Here is a 17,153-nt window from a genome sequence, read left to right on the forward strand (position 1 = left end):
TGACCTCGTGTCCTATGTATAGCAGTGTTTATGAATAGATTTCCAGATATTGGTTTGTACTGGCCCCGAATATATTTGTATAATGTTATCATATCCCCTCTAAGGCGCCGTTTTTCCAAACTGAAGAGATTTAAATTTTTTAACCTTTCTTCATAACTAAAATGCTCCATTCCTTTTATCAATTTTGTAGCTCGTCTCTGCACTTTTTCTAGTGCCATGATATCCTTCTTTAGAAAAGGTGCCCAAAATTGCACAGCATATTCAAGGTGTGGTCTTACCAGCGATTTATAAAGAGGCAAAATTATATTTTCATCTCGAGAATTTATGCCCCTATTTATACATGACAAAACCTTACTGGCCTTAGCAACGGCAGATTGACATTGCATATTGCTACCTAATTTGTTGTCTATAACAATTCCCAAATCCTTCTCGTGTGTGGTTATCCCTAGTTCACTACCATTTAGGGTGTAAATTGCTTGTGCATTCTTAACCCCGAAGTGCATAACTTTGCATTTTTCTACGTTAAATTTCATCTGCCATTTTAGTGCCCAGTCCCCCAATCTATCCAAATCCCTCTGAAGCAAGGCAATATCCTGCTCACATTTTATTACTTTACAAAGTTTTGTGTCATCTGCAAACACTGATACATGGCTTTCAATGCCCATTTCAAGATCATTTGAGGGTATTTACATCCAAATCAGGTGAATAGTGTAGGAATTACAACAGTTTGTATATGTGCCTCCCACTTTTTAAGGGACCAAAAGTAATGGGACAGATTAACAGTCATAAATCAAACTTTCACTTTTTAATACATGGTTGCAAATCGTTTGCAGTCAATTACAGCCTGAAGTCTGGAACGCATAGACATCACCAGACGCTGGGTTTCATCCCTGGTGATGCTCTGCCAGGCCTCTACTGCAACTGTCTTCAGTTCCTGCTTGTTCTTGGGGCATTTTCCCTTCAGTTTTGTCTTCATCAAGTGAAATGCATGCTCAATTGGATTCAGGTCAGGTGATTGACTTGGCCATTGCATAACATTCTTCTTCTTTCCCTTAAACTCTTTGGTTGCTTTTGCAGTATGCTTCGGGTCATTGTCCATCTGCACTGTGAAGCGCCGTCCAATGAGTTCTGAAGCATTTGGCTGAAAATGAGCAGATAATATTGCCCGAAACACTTCAGAATTCATCCTGCTGCTTTTGTCAGCAGTCACATCATCAATAAATACAAGAGAACCAGTTCCATGGGCAGCCATACATGCCCATGCCATGACACTACCACCACCATGCTTCACTGATGAGGTGGTATGCTTTGGATCATGAGCAGTTCCTTTCCTTCTCCATACTCTTCTCTTCCCATCACTCTGGTACAAGTTGATCTTGGTCTCATCTGTCCATAGGATGTTGTTCCAGAATTGTGAAGGCTTTTTTAGATGTTGTTTGGAAAACCCAAATCTGGCCTTCCTGTTTTTGAGGCTCACCAATGGTTTACATCTTTTGGTGAACCCTCTGTATTCACTATGGTGAAGTCTTCTCTTGATACACATACACCTACCTCCTGGAGAGTGTTCTTGATCTGGCCAACTGTTGTGAAGGGTGTTTTCTTCACCAGGGAAAGAATTCTTCGGTCATCCACCACAGTTGTTTTCTGTGGTCTTCCGGGTCTTTTGGTGTTGCTGAGCTCACCGGTGAGTTATTTCTTTTTAAGGATGTTCCAAATAGTTGATTTGGCCACACCTAATGTGTTTGCTATCTCTCTGATGGGTTTGTTTTGTTTTTTCAGCCTAATGATGGCTTGCTTCACTGATAGTGACAGCTCTTTGGAACAGATTCCAAATGCAAATAGCACACTTGAAATGAACTCTGGACCTTTTATCTGCTCCTTGTAAATGGGATAATGAGGGAATAACAGACACCTGGCCATGGAACAGCTGAGCAGCCAATTGTCCCATTACTTTTAGCCACTACCAAAAGCGAAACCCTACCATTGCGCACAGTGCAGGGGGCAGGAGCTGCAGTGGGAGCAGCAGGTAAGGGCTGCAGTGGGAGCAGTCAGATTCAGTGGGAGCAGGGAGGTAGGGGCTGCAGAGGGAGCAGGGGGTAGGGACTGCAGAGGGAGCAGGGGATGCAGTGGGTGCAGGGGGGGTAGGGTCTGCAAAGGGAGCAGGGGGTAGAGGCTGCAGAGGGAGCAGGGGGGTAGGGGCTGCAGAGGGAGCAGGGGGTAGGGACTGCAGAGGGAGCAGGGGATGCAGTGGGTGCAGGGGGGGTAGGGTCTGCAAAGGGAGCAGGGGGTAGAGGCTGCAGAGGGAGCAGGGGGGTAGGGGCTGCAGAGGGAGCGGGGGGGTAGGGGCTGCAGTGGGAGCAGGGGGGGGTAGGGGCTCCCAAAACCCTCCTAAATCTTACCTCTCTGGTGGTCCTCTTCTGTAGGAACCTCACAATGCTGACATGCTGCCTGTAAGTCTGCTCAGGGCAGCTCCGCATAGCTCACTGTGACTGGTGATGTCACTTCCTGCAAAACAAGCCGCACGGAGCTGCCCTGAGCAGTGTTACAGGCAGCTCAGTGAGGCAGGCTAAGTAACTTACATTGACAGGCTAAGTAACTTACATTGTATATGAATTTATGTTACTTGATTGTTGTAAGTGTTGCAAATGCTTACAGCTGAATCCTGGCTATGTTTATATACTTTTTATTTAAAATTGTATACAGTGTAACATTCTTCTTCTTTCGCTGGGTAAGTATATTAGTACTTAGGCAATACTGTGCTTCGGAACTTCGGCACGTCGGCACTTTGAGACTTCGGCAACTTCGGCAACTTCGGAATTTCAACACTTCGCATCTTCGGCACTTCGAAACTTCGGAAATTTGGTAATTTCAAAATGCATGGATTCTACAGACAATCGCAGAGAGTTACAGAATAAGATTCTCAGTACATCTCAACCTGGAGTTTATGGTTTCTTCTTATTATTCTCAAATAAAAACAGATTCGCTTCTAACAGGAACACTTGGCAGAGGGATACCTCCCTATCTTGGTTAGTAAAATGTTTTTGCAGTTCTTGGTCTTAGTGTTGTTTACTTGTGAGTAGGCGGGAATTAAGTAAATTACTTATATTTAGTATTTAATTACTGAGCTTCTTGTCCATGAAATGACAATACAACCGACTTGTCAGTATTGTCACTATATTAAGGGGAAAAAAATATTTACAATATGTAAAAATATGTTTTCTTACTTCCAAGTTCCAGCCTCTGATCAAACTGTACCACCATCAATTGAGTAACACTGTCAAAATGTATTCATTTTTCTTTCAAGAAGCAACAGAAACACTTGTCTTTTCTAACATAGTTTTCATTTAAACCGCTGCAGCCATTCTTCCACTATCCTTTCCTTCTTCCACTATCCTGTCCTTACCAATTACCAAAGTCCATAAGATTTTCCTACCTTTATAAATCAGGTGTCCTCCCCAAAGATTCTTTAACTTGCTTTCAAAACCCAGAGATTACAAAAATCAAACTTTGGTCTACAATGGTATTAATTCTGTTCATGTGTAGAATTCAATGTTCATGGCACACCCTGTGTGTCCGAACAGCAAAAATCACTAAAGTCACTTAAATTAAGAGTCTTCTTTTGGTAAAATATTATGAAAACCATATTGCAGTTGATGACTAAAACTCTAAAAGTACTTCACCTGTGGATATCTCTTTGGTTGAAGAGTGCACATCTTACAAAGTTTTATGGCTGTCTTGATACATTGTTCTTTAGTTGTGTAATTATAAAACACTTCCTATAGTGTGCACACTTGTCTGAGCAGAGCCATCACATATTGATTCAATTTGCCTACTTTATCATCATTTATGATTCACTTTGTTTAGCCGTTACCACACTGTAGAAATGGCTGAAAGCATTCATTAAAGAAAATATAACTATAAAACATTAATTTTCATGTAGTACTACACACCTAGCAGATCATTCTTGGAGACACAGTTCACGAGTTTAACATTTGAGGCCAATTCCAGATCTCCTGGACACTGACCTCTTTTGTATCGTTACTGAGAATGCAGGTACCGCACTAACAGCAGTGCCTGACACATGACTCCATCGGCTCCATCACCCGCTATGCAGGCAGGTACCATACAGACAGTAGTGCCTGACACTTTGTCCCCCAGCTCCCTCCTGTACCTCAAAGTAAGGCAGGCGTCACATAGAGACATAGAATGTGACGGCAGATAAGAACAGTTTGGCCCATCTAGTATAACCAATTTTCTAAATACTTTCATTAATCTTAATTTATTGTTAATTATAGACCCTGAGCCCAGCGCCTCAACCACTCCAACAGAAGCTGGGACACTGGACAGTCTTATTTATTTCATTAAGTTATTTTTATTTTATTTAGTTCCCAGCCAGGAAAAGATGAGCACTAGGACCATGCACAGAGCACTTCAACGATAACTTTGACAATTGTTTGAATATAGTTTCCAGGTAAGGCAGCAAGGAAATACAATGGCTGTGTTTGCTCAAAAGTTAAACAAAATAGGGAGACTTTGCAATACGCCATTCCCCTCGTTCCTTTGTGCTCAAGGAGATAAAAATCTGTACATCACTAATTGGAGGATTTTATTATTTAATGGCAACCATATTAAGATTGAATGTACTGTTGTATTAAGCAGCATAAACCAAACATAACGTCAAAAAAATACTATTTACCAATTACAATTGAAAGCTGGTTACCTGTCATTGTAACAATTTAGTAACCATTACTGACACTCTGATTAGATTAAGGTATAAAGCTATCCTGTTACAACTCTTGCCTTTAGTTACATACTATTGGCTTAGAGCTCCTCCTACAGGAATAAGTCCTTTTTGAATTAGTCAGATATACAAAGAACCTTTCTATAGTCTTTAAGTGCAAAGGGCTTGTGATTGTGCCTGCTGCCAAATGTACAATAAAATAATTGGTTTTATCGATTTTAATTTCTCTCTCCTACTTCCATTATGGCATTTTGAGGGTCTAAGCCCATCTGGAGAGAAACTAGAGTCAGTCTGCTAGGTAAAGGATTAGTGTATATAACCCACCACTAGCTTGTTGTTTTATATTTTGTTAGTGCACAAATCGTTCTGCCTGCTAGGTGTATGGGTTTCTATTCGTTCAACAATATAAATTCAGAGTAACAAACTTGAATTCATTATACCTGGTTAGATATCACATTTACATCTTGCAATGCTCATCACACAATTTCTTCTTCCCAGTGCTAGTAATTATATGGACATTTATAAAGGCATATATGCATGTTAAAGTTATACCATGTTTAAAGTAGCCCTGTCCTGCTTTTTTATTTTAGTAGTGCAATGGCAAAATCATAGAGAAACATAGACGTTTTACCTTGAAACATAAAAGAGATATCAGTGCAAATACGAGAAGCATGCCGAAAGAACTGCACAATTAAGTACAGAAAATATAGGACAGATATTACAGCTTAAACGCACAAGGTGGGGACCACTGGAACTAACAAATAGTACTAGAGATCGCACAAAGGGAGGCCAAGAGACATTCGTAAATAGGAACCGCAATTAAAGGAAAACAAAATTTCTGCAAAATGCTCAGATCCAAGCTATTCGGTGATGTGACTTTCATGGGGTTGTGAAGTATTAAAATTTCTTTTTGGGGTGTTTTAAAATTTTGTAGATTTTTCGGTACCTGAGTGATAATTGAGTTATAGCTTTTTCTCACGCAATTATCTCTCAGGCACAGATGATCTTGGGAGGAAGTGCCCTGTATTTTTGTATAGGAGACCCCATGTAGGGGTATGTGCATAAAAGCCATGTTTGGCCAGAACAAAATCCGTTGACTCCCATAACTGTGTCGTCCAGTTCCTGGGGGAATGGGCTATATCTACTAACCAGTGCTTCCCTTCCAGCTCAAGAGGATTACAGTGGAGATATTCAGTCTCCGCATTGCAGCTCCGCTACACTTCCTTTTGCCGAATCTCAAAATCTGTGCACCGCCATTTTGTTCTCTTCTGTCCGTGATGTCTGCCGTTCTCCCTTCTGTGTAATTAATATTATTTATCAATTGTTGGTACATCTGATTGCCAAATGAAATTGAAACTTTGCTTACAGGGACACTCCACTACCCAAATAAAATAAATCACTGTTTAGTAGATATACCCCAAATTAACATTTGCATTTATTTTTCATTGGGAGCATATAGAAAAACAGCTTACAATAGCTGAAGATCACATGTTGAAATCTTTGCAAGCCCTCCCCTTCTAACCCAGCCCAGACTTTTCCAATGCAGCTCAATAAGAAGTCTTTGCAAGGCAGGTGGTCCGGGCAATTGCTGCCTCGAGTCTAGCTTCACCAAGCTAAGCAACCAGGAAGTAACAGGACCTGCTGTCTGATTGAAAGCAAAGATGTGTATCCACGTTAATTTATTATAGTGCCAAATCCTACTGGAATATGTACTATTCCCAGAATGAAATAACACACTCTTCACACTAAGCTTTTCAACAAGCTAAAGTGGTTTAGGGGTCTGGAGTGGCTTATCATCAAGTTGTGTCAATTTGACTCCTGTACATAAGGAGGATAAAAGTCTCTAATTAGTTTTTTTGTATGTTTTTGTATGAAAACTAGGGCAGTCGGCAAAAAATTAATAAATTAAGATAGAGGAATATTAAATAAAATGTATACTTGGCAACAGAGGCTCTTTAAGGCACCAACAGAGCAATGCTTTTTGTTGCTTTTGTTTTTTCAGCTTAACCCCTTCAGGACGGAGTCAATAGTGCACGTTCTGATCAAAACAAAACGTAAACAAAAACTGGAATTTGCGCTATGTGTCTGTTCACCCGTAGTTCCCCTCTTTCAAATTATATGCACCCACACTTATTATATATCATTTTGTTCAGGAGAAACAGGGCTTTAATCTATCATTAACTATTCATATATGGAACATCATTTATTATGAATAAAAGTAAAAAAAATGTGAGAAAATAAGATTTTTTTTTAAATTTGCATTTCCGTCTGACATTTTAACTGTGAATGTCATAATACTGTTTTTACTGCAAAAAAAATGCACATATTTGTAATCAGCGATGTCTCACGAGTACAACAGTACCCCCCATTAACAGGTTTTATGTTGTTTTGGAAAGTTACAGGGTCAAATATAGAACATTACATTTTCAAATTGAAATTTGCCAGATTGGTAATGTTACCTTTGAGACGGTGTGGTAGCCCAGGAATGAGAATTACCCCCATAATGGCATACCATTTGAAAAAGTAGACAAGCCAAGGTATTGAAAGTGGGGTATGTTTAGTCTTTTTTAGTAGCCACTTAGTCACAAACACTGGCCAAAGTTAGCGTTCATATTTGTTTTTGTGTGAAAAAAGCAAAAAACGAATATTTGGCCAGTGTTTGTGACTAAGTGGCTACTAAGAAAGACTGGACATACCCCACTTGCAATACCTCGGGTTGTCTACTTTTGCAAATGGTATGCCATCATGGGGGTAATTCACATTCCTGGGCTACCATACGCTCTCAAAGGCAACATAACCAATCTGGCAAATTTCAATGTGAAAAAAATGAAATGCAAGCCTTATATGTGACTCTCTAACGTTCCAAAACACCATAAAACCTGTACATGGGGGGTACTGTTATTCTCGGGAGACTTCACTAAACACAAATATTAGTGTTTTAAAACAGTAAAACATATTACAACAATAATATAGACCATAAAAGTGCAGTTCGCTTGTAAAAAATGCAAAAAACGTCACTTTTACTTAAAATATCATCGTTGTAATACAATTTACCAGTTTGAAACACGAATATTTGAGTTCAGCGAAGTCTCCCGGGTAAAACAGTACCCCCTATGTACAGGTTTTATGGTGTCTTGGAGAGTTACAGGGTCAAATATAGTGCTTGCAAATTAAATTCTCTGCACTTTCTCCCTGTGTTGTCATGCATGTCAATCAAATTTTAATTAATCAAATCACATAATTACGTTAAAAGATTATTTAAATATACATGTAGAATTTTAATATATATGCATTTATAGGTATTTAAATTCTACGTGTATACTGATGTAATCTTTTATGTAATTATATGTATTTATCTATATATATATATTTGCGGTTATTTGCATTTTATATATAGATAGATATATATAGAATGTCATTCTAAGTGTATTTTGTTACCGATATATATATATATTAATAACAAAATACAGTTAGAATGAAATTACATATGCATATATAATTTATATTAAATTTTGTTTCAATATTTTATTTATTTATTTTATTATTTAATTTATTTATTATTTTAATTATACGTATTTATATATAATATATATATGTACATCTATTATATATATAATATATATACATATTATATATATGTAATGTCATTCTAAGTGTATTTTAATATTAATATATATACTTATATTAATATTAAAATACACTTTGTATGACGTTACATATATATAATATGTATATATATTATATATATATAATATATATATACATATTATATATATATATAAAAATATATTTAATTTATTTTTACACATGTCTAATTATTTTTTTTAATTCTTCCCACCAGCAGGGGGACTGTCTGATATTTCAAACAGTCCCCCTGCTGGCATATCCACAGCCAGCTATAGGGGGCCATGTGATCGCTCTTTGAGAGCGAACACATGGCCCCCGGGGGCCTGATTTGCCGTGGGAGGGCTGCCTGGGCTGTGAGGCAGTCCTCCCGAAGCGGAGCGCGGCGGAGGTAAGTATAACTTACCTCCTGGGGCTGCAAGCCGTTACGGCGTGCTATGCCGTCATAACGGCGTTAAAGCCCACTTAACCCGTGACGGCATAGCACGCCGTAACGGCGTTAAGGGGTTAACATTTGTAGGAATCACATGCATGCAAAAGACAAACAAACGTAATCAACCCCTTTACCCATAATAACAAGTCCTGACAGTTGCCACTAGTTCCTCTCAGAAAGTAGTACATTCAAGAGAATAGATTGTGCTGAGGAGCAACTGGTTTTCAAAGTGGGCTCAATTTTATAACAGGACAGGAGGCTTCATATTTTGCATAATCTTTCTTTACTAAAACTCCAGCAGCACAGGTTTAACAATAAAGTTTAGTGAAAAAAAGGAGGCGAGTATTTTCCCACCCTGCTTTTTCCCTCCCTAATTATCATTCCTTGGGTTGTACTTCAATAAAAGATTTGAATTCAGAGGGTGTGGTTATCTCTTTATTATGTGGTTTATTTCATATCACATCTTGAAATTACGACTGCTATCTGTTATGATTTCCTAATACATACAATTTGTCTATATTAATGTCTCTATCATAGCTACCTATTTCGGTTAAAATATTCTTGTCTCATCTGATAAATTCCTTTACGTAAATTACTACGGAATAAACTGGCGTTTTATAAACAGTAATATTGATTATGCTAATAATAATAATAATGAGGACAAACAGTTCATTTCCAAATCCCTTTCACGTCTTTTTCTTTTCTTTTTCAGTTTGATTCTTCTTCATGGATCAATACATGGGATCGTCTTCGCACACTACGACAATCTTCCAGTCGGAATTTGGATCATTTACAGTCTGATTCTTCGTCGTTATCATTATTTATTGTAATAGCAGGATATGTTTATGATTATCTCGCACCAAAGAAAGAGGAAATGATGCAAGAGGAAGGGCCTTTTATACCCTATGGCAATGTTTTTTTCACTAAACTTTATTGTTAAACCTGTGCTGCTGGAGTTTTAGTAAAGAAAGATTATGCAAAATACTCACCTCCTGTCCTTAATAAAATTAAGATTATAGGTACACTGCGCTAGCATAATCTACAATTGTACAACCCTACATTTATTTGAAGAGTGTAATGAAATACAAACATTTTATATATTTTGTATTGGGAAAGGATGCTGTCTAAATGTTTCCCTTTAGTTATGCTCTATAAATGTAGGGATACATTAGTCAGTGAATCCACTTTGTAAACCATTTGCATCTCAGTGAAATAATTTCTCTCAAATTCATAAGAATTACAGTACTGTTCTGTAACAAGTTCAAGTGCATTTTCTGCAACATTTAACAATTGTTTTACCTTTTAAATAAAAAAAATGTCTATTCTATTTTCACGGGGAGTAAAATAAAGTTAACGATCACAGTCAACACAATGCCAGGTGTTAATTCTTTTTAAAATAGGTTTTTCAGTAAATTGTGTTAAATTTATGAGTGAACAATTTTTTTTAAATGTATTTTTTTTATTAATGTTAGCTTTGTTTTTGTTTCCCAGTAGAATACAGTTTTCCTAAGACAAATGTAATTATTTTCACAGCAATGTAACTGAACATAATAAGGCAGATGGTGATAAATAAGATGATGTCCAACAGAAATTGCTGGTACCACGGCTGTTGGAAAGCATAGGGGCGTAGGTGACTGCCTCCTCCAGACTGGATGATGTGCTCCACCCATCGCACTAATTTCTGGTCTGGGGAAAACGGTTGAGACTTGCGGATCACACTGAGCTTCATTGCGGAGGACTTGTAGCTGTTGATACATAGAAAATAAAACTGAATGAAAGAATTGTCAAGGCTTACCTTGGTGGGAGTCCAGTTTGCAGAGATATGCTTACCCTTGCAATTAAACACAGGCCAAGGTGGTCAGGGAAGAACTCACCTGGCCTGTGAGTCTGTGCACGGGGGCTGTATCAGGATAACCAGGTCGAAGTACAGACAAGGACAAGAGCAGGAGAATCGTCGTGGGTAAGCCGGAGGTCAGAGGATGCCAGAAGACAGGATCAACAAGAACAAAGCCAAGGTCAGAAGCCGAAAACCAACAGGACAACAGGAACTCGAAATAGCAGGAACCAGAGTCAATGAACTGACCCTGCCTTCTGGGAGAGGCAGGGTTATATACCTGGCTAACGGCCATCAGCTTCAGGTGTGCGAGAGTATTGGAGCAGCCACAGATAACGGCCAGCCCCCAGTGCTGGATACAAGGCAAGATGTACTTCTGGCTATCTCTAGAGCTGATATGGCGGCTCAGAGGCAAAATAGCAGGTTCAGGATAGCAAGGTACCTGGGTTCAAATCCCTCATCGGGTATTTCTGGGGCGACCTCGTCTGGCGGTCTGGATGTCACGGTGGCTGTCATGACAGTACCCTCCCCTCAAGAACGCCCTCCGGGCGTGAACAGGCTCTTCTTGGAAATCGTATTCATCTTCGGTCTCAATCTCACTCAGGTAGTCTTTATCATTCAGGTATCCAGAGCAGAGTCCTTTTACATCCTGGGATTTTATGGTACCAGACTTGGAGCAGGCTGTAAGTACCTTGATCCCAGGAGTCAGTCTCTCTGTACCTTTTTCCTCATGTGCATTGGTAGGTAATTCTCCTCTGGGCAGGTAGGAAGTGGTGCCTGCTTGAACAGCAGTTTCTTCAAGAAGAGGTACAGATGTTTCCGGGGCTGGAGGCAGAGATACTTCAGAGGCACTGGTAGCTGATTTTAGAGAAACACAGGTAGTATTAACTACCGTGGTCTGAGTACTCATATGTGTCACGGAGCGTGGACCAGACTGACAGCGACTTTGGCGTTTCTCAGGCAGAGGTGCAGACTTGGCCGGATGGGTATGCACAACCCCAACTTGAACGGTTTCTGGCCGATGTGGGCGAATTGGGCAGTGTGAGATAAGGTGCCCTCTTTCACCACAATAAAAACAAAGGCCATGATTTCTCCGCCGGTCTCTTTCTTCAGTAGTCACCTTGCGCTGGACCAATCCTATTTCCATAGGTTCATCAGAGTCAAGAGGAAGGTAGGATTGCTCTGGGGCCTCCCTAGGAACAGGAGCATAATGAGGCAGCACGGGGTTGTGGTAATGGTATAGGTTCCCTTTGTTTCTGGGAATCTGGGATCCTCTGGGACGTGGTGCTGGTTTAGGTACAGTGGTCTTGCTAGAAGTCTTGCACTGTGCCTCCATGGCAGTCATGAAAGCATCCCATCCAGCAAGGACAGGACTCTGAGACTGCAACCTTTCATGTGCCCATTGTTTGATTTTACCAGACAGCAGGTTAATAGCTGCTCGGACCTTTATGAAGTCATTAGCATAAGTCCGAGACTTCAGGGAAAACACCAATTCACAATCCACTTTAAAGCATAAGAAGGAAGCACGGTTACCATCAAATTTCTCCGGCATAACTGTAAACGGTTCAGGATAACCAGGTTCCAGGGCTGGGCGTACCGTGCCTTTAAGAAAACAAACTTCTCGCTGCAGCTCCAAGACAGTCTGGGCCAGGCTGGATACTTGCTGGGTAAGCAATTGAGACATCTCTGCAGACTCCATTATGGTCAGTTCATTCTGTCAAGGCTTACCTTGGTGGGAGTCCAGTTTGCAGAGATATGCTTACCCTTGCAATTAAACACAGGCCAAGGTGGTCAGGGAAGAACTCACCTGGCCTGTGAGTCTGTGCACGGGGGCTGTATCAGGATAACCAGGTCGAAGTACAGACAAGGACAAGAGCAGGAGAATCGTCGTGGGTAAGCCGGAGGTCAGAGGATGCCAGAAGACAGGATCAACAAGAACAAAGCCAAGGTCAGAAGCCGAAAACCAACAGGACAACAGGAACTCGAAATAGCAGGAACCAGAGTCAATGAACTGACCCTGCCTTCTGGGAGAGGCAGGGTTATATACCTGGCTAACGGCCATCAGCTTCAGGTGTGCGAGAGTATTGGAGCAGCCACAGATAACGGCCAGCCCCCAGTGCTGGATACAAGGCAAGATGTACTTCTGGCTATCTCTGGAGCTGATATGGTGGCTCAGAGGCAAAATAGCAGGTTCAGGATAGCAAGGTACCTGGGTTCAAATCCCTCATCGGGTATTTCTGGGGCGACCTCGTCTGGCGGTCTGGATGTCACGGTGGCTGTCATGACAAGAATGACTTACCTTGAAAACCATGTTTTCTATACTAAACTCCGTATATCAGCTAATAATATTTATTTCTACACATGAAAACATAATTTAGCATTCTCTTTTGCAGTATGGAGATTTGTATGTAAAATAAAACATTGTTAGATATGTGAGGCAATGACACCAAATCGTGGTATTCTAAAACAACTCCCTGATCAGGTGACCTTTTTATCGTACAATTTCATGCATTTATGGGTTATTAATTGGAAACAAAACCTGCTTTCTACAAATCAATAGTGCTACATTGATTACAGATCACATTTAAGATCTCTTCTCACCAACGTATCAATCATAGCGAGACCTGCCTATCAGAGCACTGTGATTGGTTGGCTTCTAACACCTCCAATTGCTGCACTAGAGATTTCTTTCACCCTACAATAGGAACATAGCAATTTCTACAAAACTGCAATAATAATAATAAAAAAAATAATGCATTGCAGGGTTAAAGCTACAGGGCCCCATGCACCCAGACCACTTTATTCAGATGAGATGCAGTTGAGATCCTTTAACTAGGACTAGCTAGTTAGCTACAGATTTTTCCTGATATAATTGATCTGTATCTTCTATCTATGCCTGTGGCTATTGAGTGTAAACTTGTGTACTGAGCAGTGAGTTCCAGAAAAAAATAAAATCGATGAGTTGAGGCAAGAACTGTTGAAGAATTAAAAAGCAAGGAGCTCCACGGGTAGTCTATTGAGGAACATACAGCGTTACTCACTAAGCCCAGAATAGTTGGGAATCGATTGAGGAATCTCAAATTGTAGGCTAAAATAGCTGCAATAGAAACATTTTCAAACTCAAACATTTTCTTAATTGGCTTATTCAACCTAACCTTTAAAACTCACTGGTCAGACCCCATCATTGTTTCAATGAATCTATCACAATAATAGATGGAGATTAATATATTTCACATTCATGATTTTTCTCAGTATTTGGCACCGACACGTCGGTCCACTAGAAGATATGCATATTCAGGGATCATCCTCCCAAACTAATCATAAACCTACTCAATAAATTCCTCACACCTGAGGAATGCCAGTTTCAATACTTACTGAATAAACATAAAGTACCATGTATCATAAAGCAACCATCTTTCAAGTCTATAGTGCAATTAGTTATAAAACATTCAAAGCTAAACATGTTGATATCGTGATTTAAATAAATTCCTCTAAAAGGAACAATGAAATGAATAAGTTTAGAAGTTATATCAAGAGACCTACCTTGGGTTTTCTATTATATGTCTGATAGTGTTTGCCAAATGTTCTGCCTTAATCTTAATAACTGGGATAAATGTTCCCATCTGTTTGGCCTCAATTCGAGCCAAATTGTCAAACTGATCTCCAAAAAGAGGAATTCCCAACACTGGAACACCATGATATATAGCTTCCATCAAACTATTCATTCCTCCGTGAGTCACCAGAAGACGTGCTTTAGGATGTCCTGTAAATGACCAGCAAAAGAAAAATTACTGGGTTGTTTAAACACTAAACATAAATTTGCATTTGGCCACATATTCCATAAAGCTCATCCAATTCACTACAAAAAAAATAGTATAAAAGTTTTGTTTCATGTATTTTGCAGTATGAAATTGAATCCATAAAGCCTCACTCACCCTCATTTATACTCTAGAAATAATTAACAGCCTGTAGAGGAACACATTTCTCTACCAGATGCCATTAGTCACAGATATATATTCTTCAAATTTGCTGACTTTATAGGCACTCAGATCACTTAATCTGACAACTGCTAGAGGTGCTCCTGCCCCAATAGCCAGGTTAAACGCGGCTATTTCAATTAGATGGTATCATAGAGACCATTTCCTTGGCGCAGAGTGCCTTTTGGGACGCATGTGCACTACACTCCCAATGTTTCCCTATGGAGAAACATTGAATTGGCGGAGATAATCTACACTCATGATCTGAGCCGAAGTGGCAGGACAGAGACTTTTAAACCCTCACATATTATTTCTATTTAAAGTCACTTATCTCAGGTAACACTTAATGTTTGTCACATGAAACTTTTTCCTAATGGGTTATATTTGTGAATACACCCTGCAATTTCTTATACAAGAGACCCAGAAAGTACTTCTATTTGTTGTGTTTTGTACAGTAGTAGTATTCTCTGCATTATTTCTTACCTATAAGATCGTTCTGGGAAATCCATTCCATGAGCTTGACATTTGGGGCAAGTTCCAAGTCATTGGGCCACAATGACCTTTGATATCTCCAAATAACTTTTTGAGGAATTTGAGCAAAACCTTTGTTCATTTCCTGTAAAAGTTCCTCCACCGGGCATGAATCTAACATTGATCCCATGGACACAACAATAAATCCAGATTCACCAGATTGGTAAATAAAGTCTTCCAATTCCTACAGAAAACATAAAAAAATATTTTTTATTTGAATTTGAATCCAGAAACATCATAAAGAAAACATAATGAAAAAATCACAAAAAGAAATGGTAATGGGTCAGAAAGTCCCACCTGGCAAAGATATACAATACAATAGGTCATCAGGATAACAAACCAAAATAAATAATCACACAGGTACCCAGTCCAAAGCCCTGACCTGTGGTTACATAGAAGATAGGCTAGGGTGAATGAGTTTACCTGGTGAATGGTGGTATCTGGAGGGGCATCACACCGGAAAGGAAGTAGAAAGAAAAAGATGGTGAAACACCACTAGACCTCTGCAGCCACAAAAGAAGCTGAGTAAGAAGTTCAAGGCATTGCTACAGAATTAAATATTTAGGGCAAACATTGCCAAGAGTGGAAGATGCCCGTCATCTGCGCTTTAATTTCCATCAATTTAATGGACACCTTTAATGGTGCTATATTGTCATCTCAGTATTAAAAAATTAGACAGAATTGGGGTATTTTGAGGTTCGGTAAGTCTTTCTTCAGCTGCAATGGCAATAACAAATGAACTAATTGTTAGTGTAAGGGACAAGGTGGGAATAGGTCATCAGGAATTTTAAGCCTGTTGGGTTATTGCCAAATGTGTTTTTGGAAGTTACACAGCAATCTAGGTTCTTAGAAGACTCTACTCTATCACGTGTAATGTTTCTGTTTCACCTCTAGGTGGTGAATTCTGAAAGTAGCCATCCAGGTAATGATTGCCCCTGGTATTAAATAGCTTTATAATTGGATAGTCTACACTTGATCTGCTACTGTAAAATTAACGACTCACCTGTGAGACTGGTTCTGCTGGTTTTGCCATCAAGCCACCAATGTAATGAACATGAGGCAGAAGTGGGCGTGGAAATTCAATGGTAAAATCTACATTATAAAACCATAGCTCAGCTTTCAAGTATAGATCTGAAATGACCGGTCTGGATCCAACAGGAAAATGTTCATTAATGACATCTTCGAATATTGCCTCAATTTTTTTCTGAACCACATGAGAACCAATATACATGAAAATATTCTTTATACGTTGAAAGAAGTCCATGCGGTCACTGAGTTGAGACTGATATAAAGGGACGTAGGACAATGGAGTTGGCAGTCCAACATGTGGAGCATTGGCAAAGATTCCTGGGAAAAAGGCAATGTACGGTAATCCTAACTTCTCCGAGATAAGAAATGTACATGGATTGAATGCATCTATGAAAGCAATATCAAACTTTTCATCCCTTAGTGATTTCATAATATTCGACTGGTTTAGTGAAAACTTGCACTGATCTGATAAATGTGCCATTAATGCTAAGTAAGTCTTGCTTGAACTCCTGAAGAAAAAAAAAATAGCACTACTCATCACCAAGACATGCTATTAAAATAAGAAATAAACAATGGTAAAATCATTCCCTATTTAATTTTTTTTAGAGAGATTAAAAAAAAAAAAAAAGAAGGAAAAAAAAAAAATATGTCATGTAAGTTGATAGTAAGCGATTGGGGGGTGCGGACCGCACCGTTTGCATCACATGGTGGGTGGGGGGGGGGTGATGCCACCGACACCAAGGCCAGCGCGTTCATAAGGCAGCACAAGAGGCTGCCTTAGGGCGCACCGGCCACGGGTGTGCTAGATTGGAGTGACCAGCAGGAGGTGGGCGCACAGCGCTCCCTCCTTCCAGTCACTTAGTGTAGCATGGCTGATCAGAGCGGAACGCTGTGCAGGACACAGAAGTTCACTGAGAGAGCACTTCCTGTCAGTAGAAAGGTAGGAGACACACCAAGGACGGGGCGAAGAAACACTATGGGACA

At 39.7% G+C, this 17,153-nt stretch overlaps 1 protein-coding gene across 1 annotated transcript in view; it reads right to left on the bottom strand.

Annotated features, from left to right (window-relative positions):
• Positions 1-10,266: 10,266 nt before the first annotated feature.
• LOC134612482 (UDP-glucuronosyltransferase 3A1-like) overlaps positions 10,267-17,153 on the bottom strand; it is a 28,389-nt gene continuing 21,502 nt past the window's right edge. Inside the window, exons 4-7 of the mRNA XM_063456853.1 lie at positions 16,144-16,678; positions 15,093-15,324; positions 14,176-14,395; positions 10,267-10,543 (exon numbers count right to left, since the gene is read on the bottom strand). Of these exons, the coding sequence (XP_063312923.1) occupies positions 10,267-10,543; positions 14,176-14,395; positions 15,093-15,324; positions 16,144-16,678 (1,264 nt within the window). The remainder of the gene's footprint in view (positions 10,544-14,175; positions 14,396-15,092; positions 15,325-16,143; positions 16,679-17,153) is intronic.

This window comes from Pelobates fuscus, chromosome 5 (genome assembly GCF_036172605.1).
Source record: "Pelobates fuscus isolate aPelFus1 chromosome 5, aPelFus1.pri, whole genome shotgun sequence".
NCBI classification, from domain to species: domain Eukaryota; kingdom Metazoa; phylum Chordata; class Amphibia; order Anura; family Pelobatidae; genus Pelobates; species Pelobates fuscus.